Below are 13,377 nucleotides of genomic sequence, written 5' to 3'. Positions count from 1 at the left end.
AACTTTATAATGTATGGATCAGGGTGGCAACACCTGGACCCAAAAGTGGAACAAGGATTGGGAGACAGTAGGAAATATACCTAATGATATGAAGTATTATTACCCTAAAAGAATTTGAATCTAATCAGCGCTGGAGATCTAACTATGAGGTTATAGGAAATACACGGGCCAGAAAAAAATGTTTTAAAAAAAAGGTACAATCAGATAGATTCAAACCACAGAAAATCCTACAAGACCTGGTTTCTTCAAAAAATAATGACTAGAAAAAAAGAGAGAATTGCAATATTTATATTTTTAATGTAATATTATAGACCTGTTTGGATTCTTTGTTGTTGTTTTTTTTTTTTTTTTTTTTTTTTTTGGTACTAGGGGCACTTAACTACTGAGCCACATCTCCAGTGTTTTTTCATTTTGAGACAGGGTCACATTAAGTTGCTGACTGTCTCCCTAAGCAGCTGAGGCTAGCTTTGAACCTGCAATCCTCCTTCTTAGGCCTCCCAAGCCACTGGAATTACAAGCATGCACCACCTCACCCAGAAACCTGTTTGGATTCTGATTTGAACAAACAAATCACAAGAGGGCATTTTAAGAATGGTACAATTTGAATATAGGCTAGATATTAGTTATATTAAAGATATTTTTTATTTCATTCCATGTAGTAGTGATAATGTAAGTTTATTAAAATGTGATAAAAAAATTTAAGGTCTGTGAGAATAAATCAGGCTATACATACAGAAATCCAATTAGTAGACTTAAATGTAGCAAAAAATGGACAGACACACAATCCCTTCTCAAGAAAAACATTTCATCTTTCTGGTAGATATTGGAATTCCAAACTATTAAAATACTGTGTCAATGACTTCCTACCTTCAAAGGAAAATACTACACTTAACTCAGCTGGGTAAATGTCAGACAACTAAGTTTTGTTTCTGCTTCAGGATGCTTTTCCATTCAAAACGTAAACACATACTCCATATATTATACTTTGAAATATCACAAATGTATATTATGTTACCATAAAAACTGTATTAGAAAACTTACACAGTAGTAGAATTGAAGAACAAACATGTTTCATGATTCTCTTCCTGAAGCACTGAATTTATTTTCTTTCCTGTAGCTTTACTTATAGATGTCTTAAGTTTCTTAGCTAGCTTTTTTGGTGTATTGGTTATGGAAGATTCTTCTGTACAGCAACTATACATTTCCACCTTTATCTGAAAGTCTGGTCCTGCTTCATTACTATAAACAAAGGCATTCATGTTAGAAATTTAATTCAGTAGAAAATAAAATTACAACGTCCTTTGATGTTTCCATAACATTCAAAAACAGCATTTACAATGTAATGAGACAGAATCTTCCTGTTTATTTAGTATCTAAATGGTCTAAGCATGTCACTACAACTTTCAGAGCTATCAGCTTCTAAAGTAAGACAAACTTAACTCAGTAAAACAAATGTATAAAGGCATATTACTTTAAAAGAATAAAATGCTATGGTCATTCTGTTCCACTGCTATTTGTCCTTTTCAGGCCTTTAATACCGCTGTTTTTAAGGTATTTAAATTACATGTATAACTTCTTGATATGACTGTTCCCCAAAAACAAAATCTGCTCAACCTTTAGTTTCTTTCTTTTTAAAAAATTATGACTCCATTTATATAAAATGTCCAGAAGGCAAAATTATAAACACAGAAAGATCAGTGGTTGCCTTGGGAATAGAGGGTAATGGGGATTGACTACACACAGGTTTAAGGTAATGTTTGGGGTGATGGCAATATTCTAAAATTGAATTTGAACATTTAGTTTTCATTTCTTCTTCATAGTCACTTAGTCCCCTTACCACTGGGTATCCCATCCCCATTTCTGTAACCTAATAACTATAAACAACATTTCACTTTTTGGTTATATAGGAGAGAAAAATGTCACAAAGTTAACAGAAATGATAACACGTTCAGGCATGAATTCCTTGGGATGTGCTGTCTTGGTGATCTTTGTATTCTTAACCCAGCCTTGTGCCTGGAACTAGAAGGTGCTCAGTATACATTTATTAAACTCATATGAAGAAATTCTGCAATTTGAGCAAATACTAAGATTGGCTTTGCCTATTTTCAGACACAATGAACTACCTTTAGCATAAAATATTGTGGTGGTGTTACTAACAATAAAATAACTTAAGACTGCAAAAGAGGTCTGTCAGCAACAGATGTTGCCTGCAGACAGAAGGTCTATCGGTCTCAAAGATTTTAGAAATGCAACATGAACTTTTTAAATGGCCAATCTATAGTTTGGATAAATCCAAGAAACAACTTCCAGATATTTTTATAGTTTATTATTTGGCAGCTTCTAAACATACAGTATTCCTGGTAATGACTAACAAATGTCAATATTTAGAGGAAAACCAGAGCTTCATAAATATTGAATACTTATTAAAAACAATCATCATAACCAAAAGCACATTTTTAAACATTTAGAACATTTGTCAGCAGTTATTTTTAGAACAATTTTAAATATTTACAGAATTTTTAAAAAATTATAAATCATGTGTTTTCTTCCCAAGTAATTCATATTGTTCTTGAACCCTTGAAAAACAGTCTGAGTTTTGGCTTTGTGGTAAAAATAAACAATAGCAAAGTGATGTGAAGAAAAGAGTCCCATTAACAGGATAATTTTGTCAGAAAAAAATTTCTTAACAATAGTTGATAATGGAAATAAATATATTTAGATAACTAGGGAAAAAAATTAGCCTCAATTATCTAAGTATTAGGGGTTGTTTGGGAGGAGAGGGACCCTAAATAAATTCCTTTGGTTTAATACAGCTTATAAAAAGACCTGCGTTACTACTAATAACTCAGAACAATACATTTTATTTTTCTGCACTCTACAATTACTTCAGGACACTGGACCAGAAGCCACAAAATATGGTTTGCCGTAGTCTTTCTAATGTTAGATCTGAGTGGCAAAACTAGTCCTCTGAATTCTCAGCTGAAGCTCTACAGCTGAAAATGGCAGAAACCATGTATATTGATTTTATCTTAATAGTTCAGTAGATATTAACATTAATATATGAAGATAGAATCTTTGAAAGCCTAAAAGAAACACAAATCCCATACTAATTTAGGCCAATTTGAAAGACGGCAGGAAAAACTTATGTTGGTTAAAAATTATTTCTATAGCTACCTGATGTGTTCTTTCTGGTTCTGTATTATGACCACAATAAAAAGAGCCTGTAAAAGAGCAGGGGCAATAAAAACAGCCCTGAGGATCACCCATTTTTTTTTTTTATTGTTTGGGAGTATATGAAAGAAGCGCACCATAAGAAAAAGAACACCCCCAAATTTACCAAAGTGGTTTTTCTTATGATTCATATTTCAGGAATATCTTATAAATGAATCTGTTTTACTGTTTTTTGTATTTCTGTAATTAAATTTCTTATTGAGATAGAAGAGTCTGTTTTATGTTCAAATTCACTCTATATCAAACAATACTAAGTGAAATTCCATTCTAGTCATAGTTTAGTCAATAATGGAAATATATTTACTATAAAATGTTTTAAAATTTATCATATCCAATGAGTCAAATATTCACTGCTAATATTCATTATAAGATTTCCATTTTATTTTACATCATAAATTTGCATATGAAAAAATGGCCTCATTTTGAATAAAGTAAGACTACAATGACCCAATAAATAGACCTTCATCCAAAGGCTCCCAAACTAAAATTCTTTAAGAAAACAAACAAACAAACAAACCCAGAAAGAAAAAATCTTCATAGATACTTTCATTCTTTGAAGATTAAAGATACTTACAATATTGTTACATTTTCAAAACATATATCTGTGATTGTTTTATCCACAATCACCATGTCAGTATCAAAAACTTCAGCTCCCATTTTGAATAAACAAAAAATGGCATAGCGCTGTGATCCTATAGAAGACAACATTTTAAGCAGCAATACATACAAGAAATATTAACATTGTCTTAAAATCATCTTGAAAATGAAAAGTATCAGCTTAAATATTTGTTAATATATTCTAATTTTCATACATTGTATATTGTAACCTTTAACCTTTTTAATAGCTATTCTGTCAGTATACAGTAATACCTTACTCAACTAACAAACATCTTTAAACCAAAGAGTATTAAAAAATTAAGTTAAACATAAAGAACTCTAAAGGACTATCAGCAGGCTAAAGAAACAACCAAAATCATGAACTTTATTACCAGAAAACTCTTAACTCTTAATTAATAACGAATTTATTGTTATGTATACGCTATCACTTCTGTCATTTTGGTTTCCAAGTTTATTTAAGAAAAAAATGTTTTTTATTAGAAGAGGTTAAGAGTAGACACATTAACAACAGCAAAACATTCTCCACTAAACTAAAATCAAGGGAGGAAACCACAAAAAATAAATAAATTAATTAAAAGTAGACATGGGAACACAAAAGACATAGCTGCTGGGCCTTTTAATTTGGTGATGTTATAAAGTATTAGGTGATTAAAGGGCTAAATCCTCATTATTGAGAAACCAGCTCTTTAGAAAAACTTATTCTCTATAGAAATCAGATTTACTTAATTCCCACATGCATTCCTTTGAAAAATAAATTATATTTCCTAATTGAATAACAAACACTAAACTGATTTTAAATTCTTCATATAAAACTAATTATGCTCAATATGATTCAGTTTTTCAAGTATGAGGAACAAAGCCATCACAATAGACAAAAAGATAAAGGATTATCACATCTTTTCTCTTTGCCTCTAACAACAAGAAATCATTTGAGGTTAATTTCCATGACCTAAGCAATACGAAGATTTGTGAAGACCATATAAAGTCATAAAATGCTGAAGAAGAAAAAACATTAGATCAAGCTAAAAATCTTCCTTTATTACATCCTGTTAAATAATCTGAAGTAACAAAATAAAGCAGAAAAGATCTCCTGGATTCTAGTCAAAGAAATGTTGCCTTTACCTTTATTCTGTGAACATTTTTTTTTTTTTTAGTTCCACATTTTCCTTCCTGTCTCACCACCCTGAACCCATTAGTTACTATACTTGCACAGGTTCTGATAAACAACTAAATATTACATTTGCTGTGCATCATATCTTAATTAGTAAAAAGGAACAACATATTTATATCAAAAATCAGAAAACAATTCAACAAGATTCTGGTTATTCTGTCAAATGACGTCAATTTATTTATACACTAAAGGTAACTTCTCAATTACAAATTAAAATCTTACATACGTTCTTTGCTGCTGAAGTGATCAGAGTCTTTCCACATTAGTGGTATTCGAACATCTACAAATAAGGTGGAAAATGACAAGTAATAATTCAGTAAGTTTTATTTATTACAGTGACCTGAACTTCTGAATTCTATGACAGATTCTGACCACTGAAATCAAAATGAAATGTATTATTTAACAGCAAATTTTCTAGTTACTTTTTATGATTTGTACATGGACTAATTATTTACACGCTTATTTATTTATTTTTGTGGTACTAGAAATTGAATTCAAGGGTGCCCTACCACTGAGCCATATTCCTAAACCTTTTTATTTTGAGATGGGGTCTTGCCTAGGCTGGCCCTGAACTTGCAATCCTACTGCTTTAGGCTCCACAGTCTCTGGAATTAGAAGTGTGTGCTATTATATGCCCAGCCGAGTTTGTACTCTTAAAAGCTATTTTATATGTGTGAAACTCTGAAGCATGTGAGGTGAAAATAGAAACCTTCTTATAAGAATAATTGTTCTGGCTCTACATATATGCCCTTTTCTTCCTCACTGATTTATGATGTTATATTTATTAGATATGCCATTCTGAACAAATGTTGCCGGGCTATCCACTTTATGGATTCAATTAAATCATTTATCAATTACTAAATGTCCTAAAATCAATACCATAATATTATAACTATTGTTCCTTTATATTCTACTTCATAAATAGGTTTTTTTGGAAGCATTTTATGCTAATTTCATTATATGAATTTTCTTCCCAAGTGTTTCATTAGTACTATATTCTATTATCCATATTAACTTGGAAAACTAAAAACTTAATAACAGTTTGTCTTTACATACAGTAGTATATTTACTGTTACATTTTAACAAAGGTTATCATTATATATTTAATGGTTTTGTTTTTTGTTATTTTCATTGTAAAGTAGATCTTTTTTGCCATTATATTTTTTAGTCAGCTATTTCTGGTTTTGAGATAAATTGCCATTTTTTTATATTTATCTTAAATCCAGCCACTTTTTACTGAATTATTAATTCAAATAGTGTTTCAGTAAATTCCCTTAGGTTTTTTAGGTCTGCAATCCATTATCTTCAAATATTCAATTTGTCTATTCATTTTCAATAGTTTCATCTTTTATTATTTTAGCCAGAATTTCCAAAATGGTGTTAAATTATATTGACATAATAGACATTGTTATTTTGTTCTTGATTTTAATGGGAATGATTTTATTATTTTATAATTATTATTTAGCTAATGTCCTGTCAAAGAGCCCACTCTTGCTTGACCACAGTTGCTGACTCATTTCATTTCATAACTGTTCTTGTTCGCAGCTGTTCTTACTCTGTTTGGGTAGGATTAACTATTTACACTATCATGGAAAGAACATGGACCCTGACTTCCTTTGCTGTATACCCATAGCCTGTGGGTCAATCTCGCCCTTTCCCAGGCCTATCTATGTAAGCTCCTTAAGGTAGACATTTCTTATCGATTTCCTAGGTGGTCATGTACTGTTGAGACAACAAAAAATGTATAACACATTAACTATGTTTCCTAATTCAGCTCCACTGAAGGAAGTTCCTTCCAGATTCTTGCAATGGTTGACTCCATTTTAATTTAGAATATTCTTACCTTTGTTTTTCTTAAGTCTTCATAGAAATTTAGTTAATAAACCAAGAGAGTCAAATTAGGATAGTTAACTTAAAAGTATCAGATCCTTGAAGTCTATTAAAGATATTTTCTAAAGGAAAAATTGAGATACTAGAAAATTGATTTGGTTTAGTCATTGAACGAGTAGTTAGTAAAAAAGGTGAGACAATTACCACAGTGTTATTATTTGGTGCTCGGCAGAAAGAATCAGGATAAGCCTATTATTCTTTTTACATTTATAGAGATCTGGCCAGTGAGTGGTGAAGTGAAAATGGAAAATCCAGTTGTCTCCTGACTATGAAAGTAATCTCAGAAACATTATGAAACTTTGCTGCAAATTTATTTTGGGCAAAATAAAAGTCACATTTTCATGCCCATGGCAAGAGAAAATGGAATTACAAAGGTGAATTTGTTTTTTAGTTCATTGTTTTTATAAATATACATACAAGATGTAATTTAGTCTAGGTTAAGATAAAATTACCTATATATTCCATCTCTTGAGAGTTTTGGTTCTTTAATTTAATTTAAAATTATCTTTTGAAAGAAGGAACACATGCATAAATAAGTTCAGATATGTGAATGTCTGTAGTCATGAAGGTTTTGTTCTTTTATTTTAAATGCTTTAATTTAGTCTCCCTTCTAAATATATAGTTAATTCTAATATCATGAATTGCAGCAGTCTATGAAATGACAATAAATGTTGAATCTATCATGGAATTTGAATGTTCAATAGCAATTTAATATATCTCATTTTTATAGTGAATAGTGCCATATTAGAAGCGAAACAAGGATTATGATTTAAGTATTTATAGAAAATCCCCTTCAAACATCTATCATATTTATTAAGATTAAAATGTTTAAACTTAGAGTACTATTATATAATTGTAATGTTTGGCAGCTAAAGGATACAAGGAGATATAAAACATGTTTCATGTCAGTCTTACAATCTGAAAGATGACAACATGAATATAAATAACTATAAAACAAGCAACAGATTTCTCAATATAGTTTAATTCTCTTTTTGAAAATTTTTTTGCTTAGCTGCTGGAAATTTCTGATTTTAGCAAAAAATGTCCTAAATAAAGTGCAGGTCTTTTCTTCCTGGATGATAATGTCTGTTTAGCCATAAAGTGAGTGGTGAAGCTGGAAATGGAAAACAGTTCTTTAAGTGGCAGGGGCTGAAACGTAGCAGCAGACTCCCTAATACAATGCTTTTGGCCAAGGAAATAAACCAGTTATTTCTTAAGGACTGATAGAGGTCCTATTGTTTCCAAAATGTACTGATGAGATAATATTTGTAAAAGTGCATTTTCTTAACAGTATACACATGAGTCAGTCATGTATTCACTTAATCTGAGGCATCTCCATTGTCTTACAGTTTCCTTAACACTTGGAGAAACTGAGACTACACAGCATAAGTGCCATCTAGTGGTAAAAGGTCTCTTAACTGCATTTAACTCAAAGGAAACATTTCTAACAGGGGAGGGTTTGTAGTTGAACAAATATGTTGAAGAAAATTTAATTATTTCACAAGTCAATTAGGTGTCTGCCACGTAGTGTGTGTCAAAAACAGGAGAAATGTCTGCTTAAAGCAAATGGCTTCTGTATAGGAGTAATGGAAGATGTGGCTAAGAAAAAGAAGTGGGTCAGAAAGGAAAACAGGGAAAAGTTTGGTCTTCATCCTACAGGCAACAAGAGTCATCCATTCAATGAATTTCACTGAGCAATTTCTATGCACCAAGCACTATACCAGTTAGCTTATGAGTATAAAATGATAAACAAAATAAACAGTTCCAACCCCATGAAACTCTTGGTTTAGACAATCATTAAAACAGAAAAGGAATGGTATCAATCAATTTGAGTTTGCAGCCCAGCTCTGCCACTTACAGCAAGTCACTTAACCTCTGAATCTATAGAAAATGAGAATAATTATCCTACCTATTTTACAAGGCTGCCCCAAGGAGAAAAGTGTACAATATATGTAATATATGAGACTTTTTTGAGGCGGAGAGTGTCTTTCATTCTTTCTTCTTCTTCTTTTATGTGTGTGTGTGTGTGTGTGTGTGTGTGTATACATGCGCACTGTTAGGATGGAAGCCAGGGCTTCCTTGCACATGTCAGGCAAGTACTGTACCTCTCAATTACATCCCCAGACCAGCTCCTGAAACATTTTTTTTTTCCCACACAGTAAAGTTCTATTCAAATGTAGAGCATAATGATTAAAATAGATTTATATCAAATATTCAGATACATGTATGAAAAGTAAAATGAAGAGACTGGAAATCGAGAATAAAAACTCATCAACTCTAGTTATTTAATACAATGTATTCAGCAATATAAATATAGCATACCTGATATGGCAACCTTTCCTTTGCAAGCTGTTCTTTCTTTACTTTCAGAATTCATATCACTGTCAAAAGAAAAATTCTAATAAACAAAAAAACTTTTCTAATAAGCAACTGTTTCAAAAAACCTTTTAAAAATGCCTAAATATTAAAATACATACCTATGAATAATCACTTTGTTAATGTAAACTATTTGACTGAAACTTCTTCAAGATATTTAGTCAACAACTAACAGAGAAATACATAGAACCATTCTCTTTTTCATATAAACTTTGTATTCCTTGATGATTGTATACTGGTCTCTCTAAAATGAAACTCTTTTGTTGCATTTGTAAATGAGATAAACAATATTTGTCCAGGTCCCCATTACCTGGAAATGACTATTCCATAAATTACATTTCTAGCTTACTAAGTATAGTGGCTTGAAAAAGTTAACATACTTCTCAATCACATGATGTGCTACTCAAAAGAACACCTCGCTCATCTTTATAGAATCTGAAAAATATCCAGAAATTACTCTGTGCTATGTTTATATGCAGTCAATATCATATTTTATTTCTTCTAAATGTCAAAGAACCAAGTATATACTAGGGCAAATAATAAATTGAAAAAGGAAGACGATAACTCTATAGAGAGAATAAAATGTGGAGAGAAAAGTCTGACTATGCCAATAGAAAAAAGTTTCAAAGAATATTCTGGGAATATAAGACATTTGCAAATATAATTAAGAATATACTATCATAAAAAACCTTCAAAATCAATAATAGTTAACTCCTACTAGATCATAACAACTCCCAATCCTTAAATATTTCCCCAATATCCTTTTCCCTAATAACCTGCATTTACAGATTAGTATTCCATTTCTTTTTTTTTTTAAGTAGGAGAGTTTTATTGAGAAAGTATTCCATTTCTAAGGCAATACTTCTAAGAGTATTTTTGTATTATTTTTGTCCCTGTTCAACTTGATTGTCAATTAACTGTCAGCTAATAAGGTAATTCAAATATATGATGAAAACAGTATTCCATTTGAATACTGTTTGATTCTAAGAGTTTCTGGGAAAAAATTGGGTCGGAATTTGAAGTGGAAAGTTATTTAATTTTTAGAAGAGGATCACACAACTCATTGCCCTCAGCAGGCTTATTAAAAGGACTATCTATTCATATCATGCATCCAATTTGTAGATAAAATATATCATTTTACTTTTTTACTCCCTTTATGGATTAAACATAAAAGTATCAGAGTTGGCATATAGTCCAAATGAGCTAAAATAATATACTGACATGTTTTAACTTGTTAAGTTTACATGGGACATTTATAGAATCATACCCTATGTATGATTAAAATAATATAGTAGATTTAAAGTCATATATTCTCAGAATCCCATCTAATTACTTTATGCTCATGCCTGATATTTTGGGAATTTATGTAGTTAAAAATATCAGTACTCTATTTCAAAATAATGTTTCTTTGAATCACAAATTTAAAAGTCGAGTTTGACATTAAAATGTGTTAAAGAATATCATGCTTATTGCTTCATCATGTGGTGAAAAGTTCATCTGAGGAGTTCATTATATATTTTAGAGAAATAACATACTAAAAGGACCACTAGGAATAAAAACACAAATCTCAGTGTCCTCAAACTGGTACAAAAATGCTATACAAATATGGTTGTCTGGCATTTGTAAGCAATAACTTTAAAAGTCAGCTTTTATATGAGCAATACATAATAAAAATTCTTAAAATATTTATTTCAGTGAAAAAATGCAAGGAAGCTCTAAAATGGTGGTACCTAAAGTTTATGGAGTAGGTCTATATTTTGCCGGAGTTGAGATCCATTAGGCATTATTAAATTGGATTACATTTGAGGCTTTGGCAGGCATGTGAAATTCTGAAATACTACAACCACCAAAAAGAAAACTTGCTGAATATTTACAAGAAGAAAAATTCCCTCTCCAAACTACCCAACCACCTGGCAGAGTACAGCTTTCTTCCCTGCAATTATAAATTATTTGCATAGGCATTTCCAGGAGCATTCACAGCAAACATATTATACACAAATATAATCAAACTATAATATAAATCAAATTAACCATATAATCTTACAGAATAATTTTCTGGATTTAAAAAAATATGAGAGGAGGAGAACTCAGCCTCAATTTTCTGAAGCTTAACTTTATTTTCAATTCAAATAATTCCCCAAACTGTTATTAAGGGCTGTAAAAGGTGATATTTTTCTAATTAATCCAAATTCACAATAAAATTGTTAAACATTATCTGTTTAATAATGTGCCGCTGCAGTTCAGTTTGCTACAGTTAAATAAATACTTGTTAGAAAATCTGCAATGTTAATGCCAATCCTGAATTCTATGATTAGAGAGCCAGCCTGAGGAAAAAGCAAATAACCACAAATTACTAAAAGAATTCACAAATAAATAATAGTGTGCTTTATTCATATGAACCTAGTTTGAGGCATGATTTTGGTGAGGCCTGTAAATGCTAACTTATAAGATCAACATATAAAAGACAAATTTTTAATTGTATTTTATTACTTATATTTCTGCCTGTAGGTAAATAAAATGACCAAAAGAGGGTGCCAATCTGCCACTTTGTTGCTCAAATATCTGTGTTAAAATTGACTGAGTAAATACAGATTATCCTACTTATTGTTACATAAGGGAATTTAAAATTAACAAGTTATAATGAGAAATAGCACAATGATAAAAGTATTTTACATTTTCATAATTTAATACTTAAAGAATTCTAAATGGTATTCTATTATTTGAAAAGAGGTCATAAAATCCTTCACTTTTTATACAAGTAAGTGAAAACAGAAAACAGAAATCTTAGCATGGAATTTTAACCTTTCTTAAAACCATGTGGTATAAATTAATAGCTTCAGAAATATCTTAAATTCTACTCCAAATGTGATATGTTTTAAAACAATAATGTTTGCAAATGCATGTTTCATTATAGAACTACTAACATAATTTTTAACTTCCAATCTACACTTTTTAATTTATAGTACAAAAGCAATAAACTAGGAAACTGAAGTATAAAAACCAAGTACAGTCATCTCATAAAACTTGCAAGATTATTTTAGCATTATTCAAAACATCACAATTATGTTGAACGGCACACATAATTAAGTCCTATAAATGACTCTAATTAGCATTTTTTTAAAGATAGACACAATATCTTTATTTATTTATTTTTATATGGTGCTGAGGATCAAACCCAGTGCCTCACATGTGCGAGGCAAGCGCTCTAATGCTGAGCTATCCCCAGCCCCTAATTAGCATTATTTTTACAAAGCCAAATAAAGCATTTCAGAATTTAAGTCAACAAGAGATGGATTGGGTGGGGTAGGGGAGATAGATGGATAGATGATATTGCTAAAATGTAAGATCTGTGAGTATAGGGGGATTTTTCGGTCCATCTATTTTGTTTTTTGCTGTGTAACAAAATATCTGTTCTACAGCTCAGTGCTTTCTATGGCACTAGTGAATGAGTACTACTGTTGAATAAACTGAAATAAGGATATGGTCATTTTGATGGAACAAACAGTAGGATCTGGACTCAAGCCTTAGGTTTGGATTTCAGGCATTAATTACTGGTTATGTTCACAAGTTGCTGTTAACCTCTTAACTTTATTAGCCTTATTTATAAAATGGGGAAAATATCTAGCTCGCAGAGCTACTCCACGACTTCATATTTTAAATGTATCATATGTCTTTCTTTAAAATATTACACAAATAAAAGAATTACCGGGATTTTTGGCCCAAGTCTTTATCTTTGGGCTGACACAGAAGAGGCACTAGATCATTTGCCAAAGTGATCAGAGTTTGACTTGCCAGTTCTTGTAAAATAGTGGTGGCCATCAAAATCTGATTCTCTTTACTCATTCTACAAAAGCCTTCAGATAAATAAGGAAAACAAAATCACCTATAGTTTATACTGAGGATATAACTAAAAAACAGAGACTACTATCAAGCATCAATTTATACATAATGGGGAAACTACCATCTGAAACAATCAAAGCAAGCTCATGGAGGCCTTACCTATGGAAAGAGTTAGGTGACTACTCTCTCTCTCTTTTTTTTTTTTTTATTGGTTGTTCAAAACATTACAAAGCTCATGACATATCATCTTT

General features: G+C 30.8%; 1 protein-coding gene across 1 annotated transcript in view; it reads right to left on the bottom strand.

Moving 5' to 3' along the window:
• Positions 1 to 13,377, bottom strand: part of Rtkn2 (rhotekin 2) — a 67,506-nt gene that overhangs the window by 31,291 nt on the left and 22,838 nt on the right. Inside the window, exons 3-6 of the mRNA XM_027931151.1 lie at positions 9,233 to 9,291; positions 5,247 to 5,300; positions 3,806 to 3,923; positions 1,042 to 1,239 (exon numbers count right to left, since the gene is read on the bottom strand). Coding sequence (XP_027786952.1) covers positions 1,042 to 1,239; positions 3,806 to 3,923; positions 5,247 to 5,300; positions 9,233 to 9,291 — 429 coding nt within the window. The remainder of the gene's footprint in view (positions 1 to 1,041; positions 1,240 to 3,805; positions 3,924 to 5,246; positions 5,301 to 9,232; positions 9,292 to 13,377) is intronic.

The sequence above is a fragment of the Marmota flaviventris genome, chromosome 4 (assembly GCF_047511675.1).
Source record: "Marmota flaviventris isolate mMarFla1 chromosome 4, mMarFla1.hap1, whole genome shotgun sequence".
Lineage (NCBI taxonomy): Eukaryota > Metazoa > Chordata > Mammalia > Rodentia > Sciuridae > Marmota > Marmota flaviventris.
The sequence above is the reverse complement of the archived record's forward strand: the minus strand, read 5'-3'. Positions and strand labels throughout refer to the sequence as shown.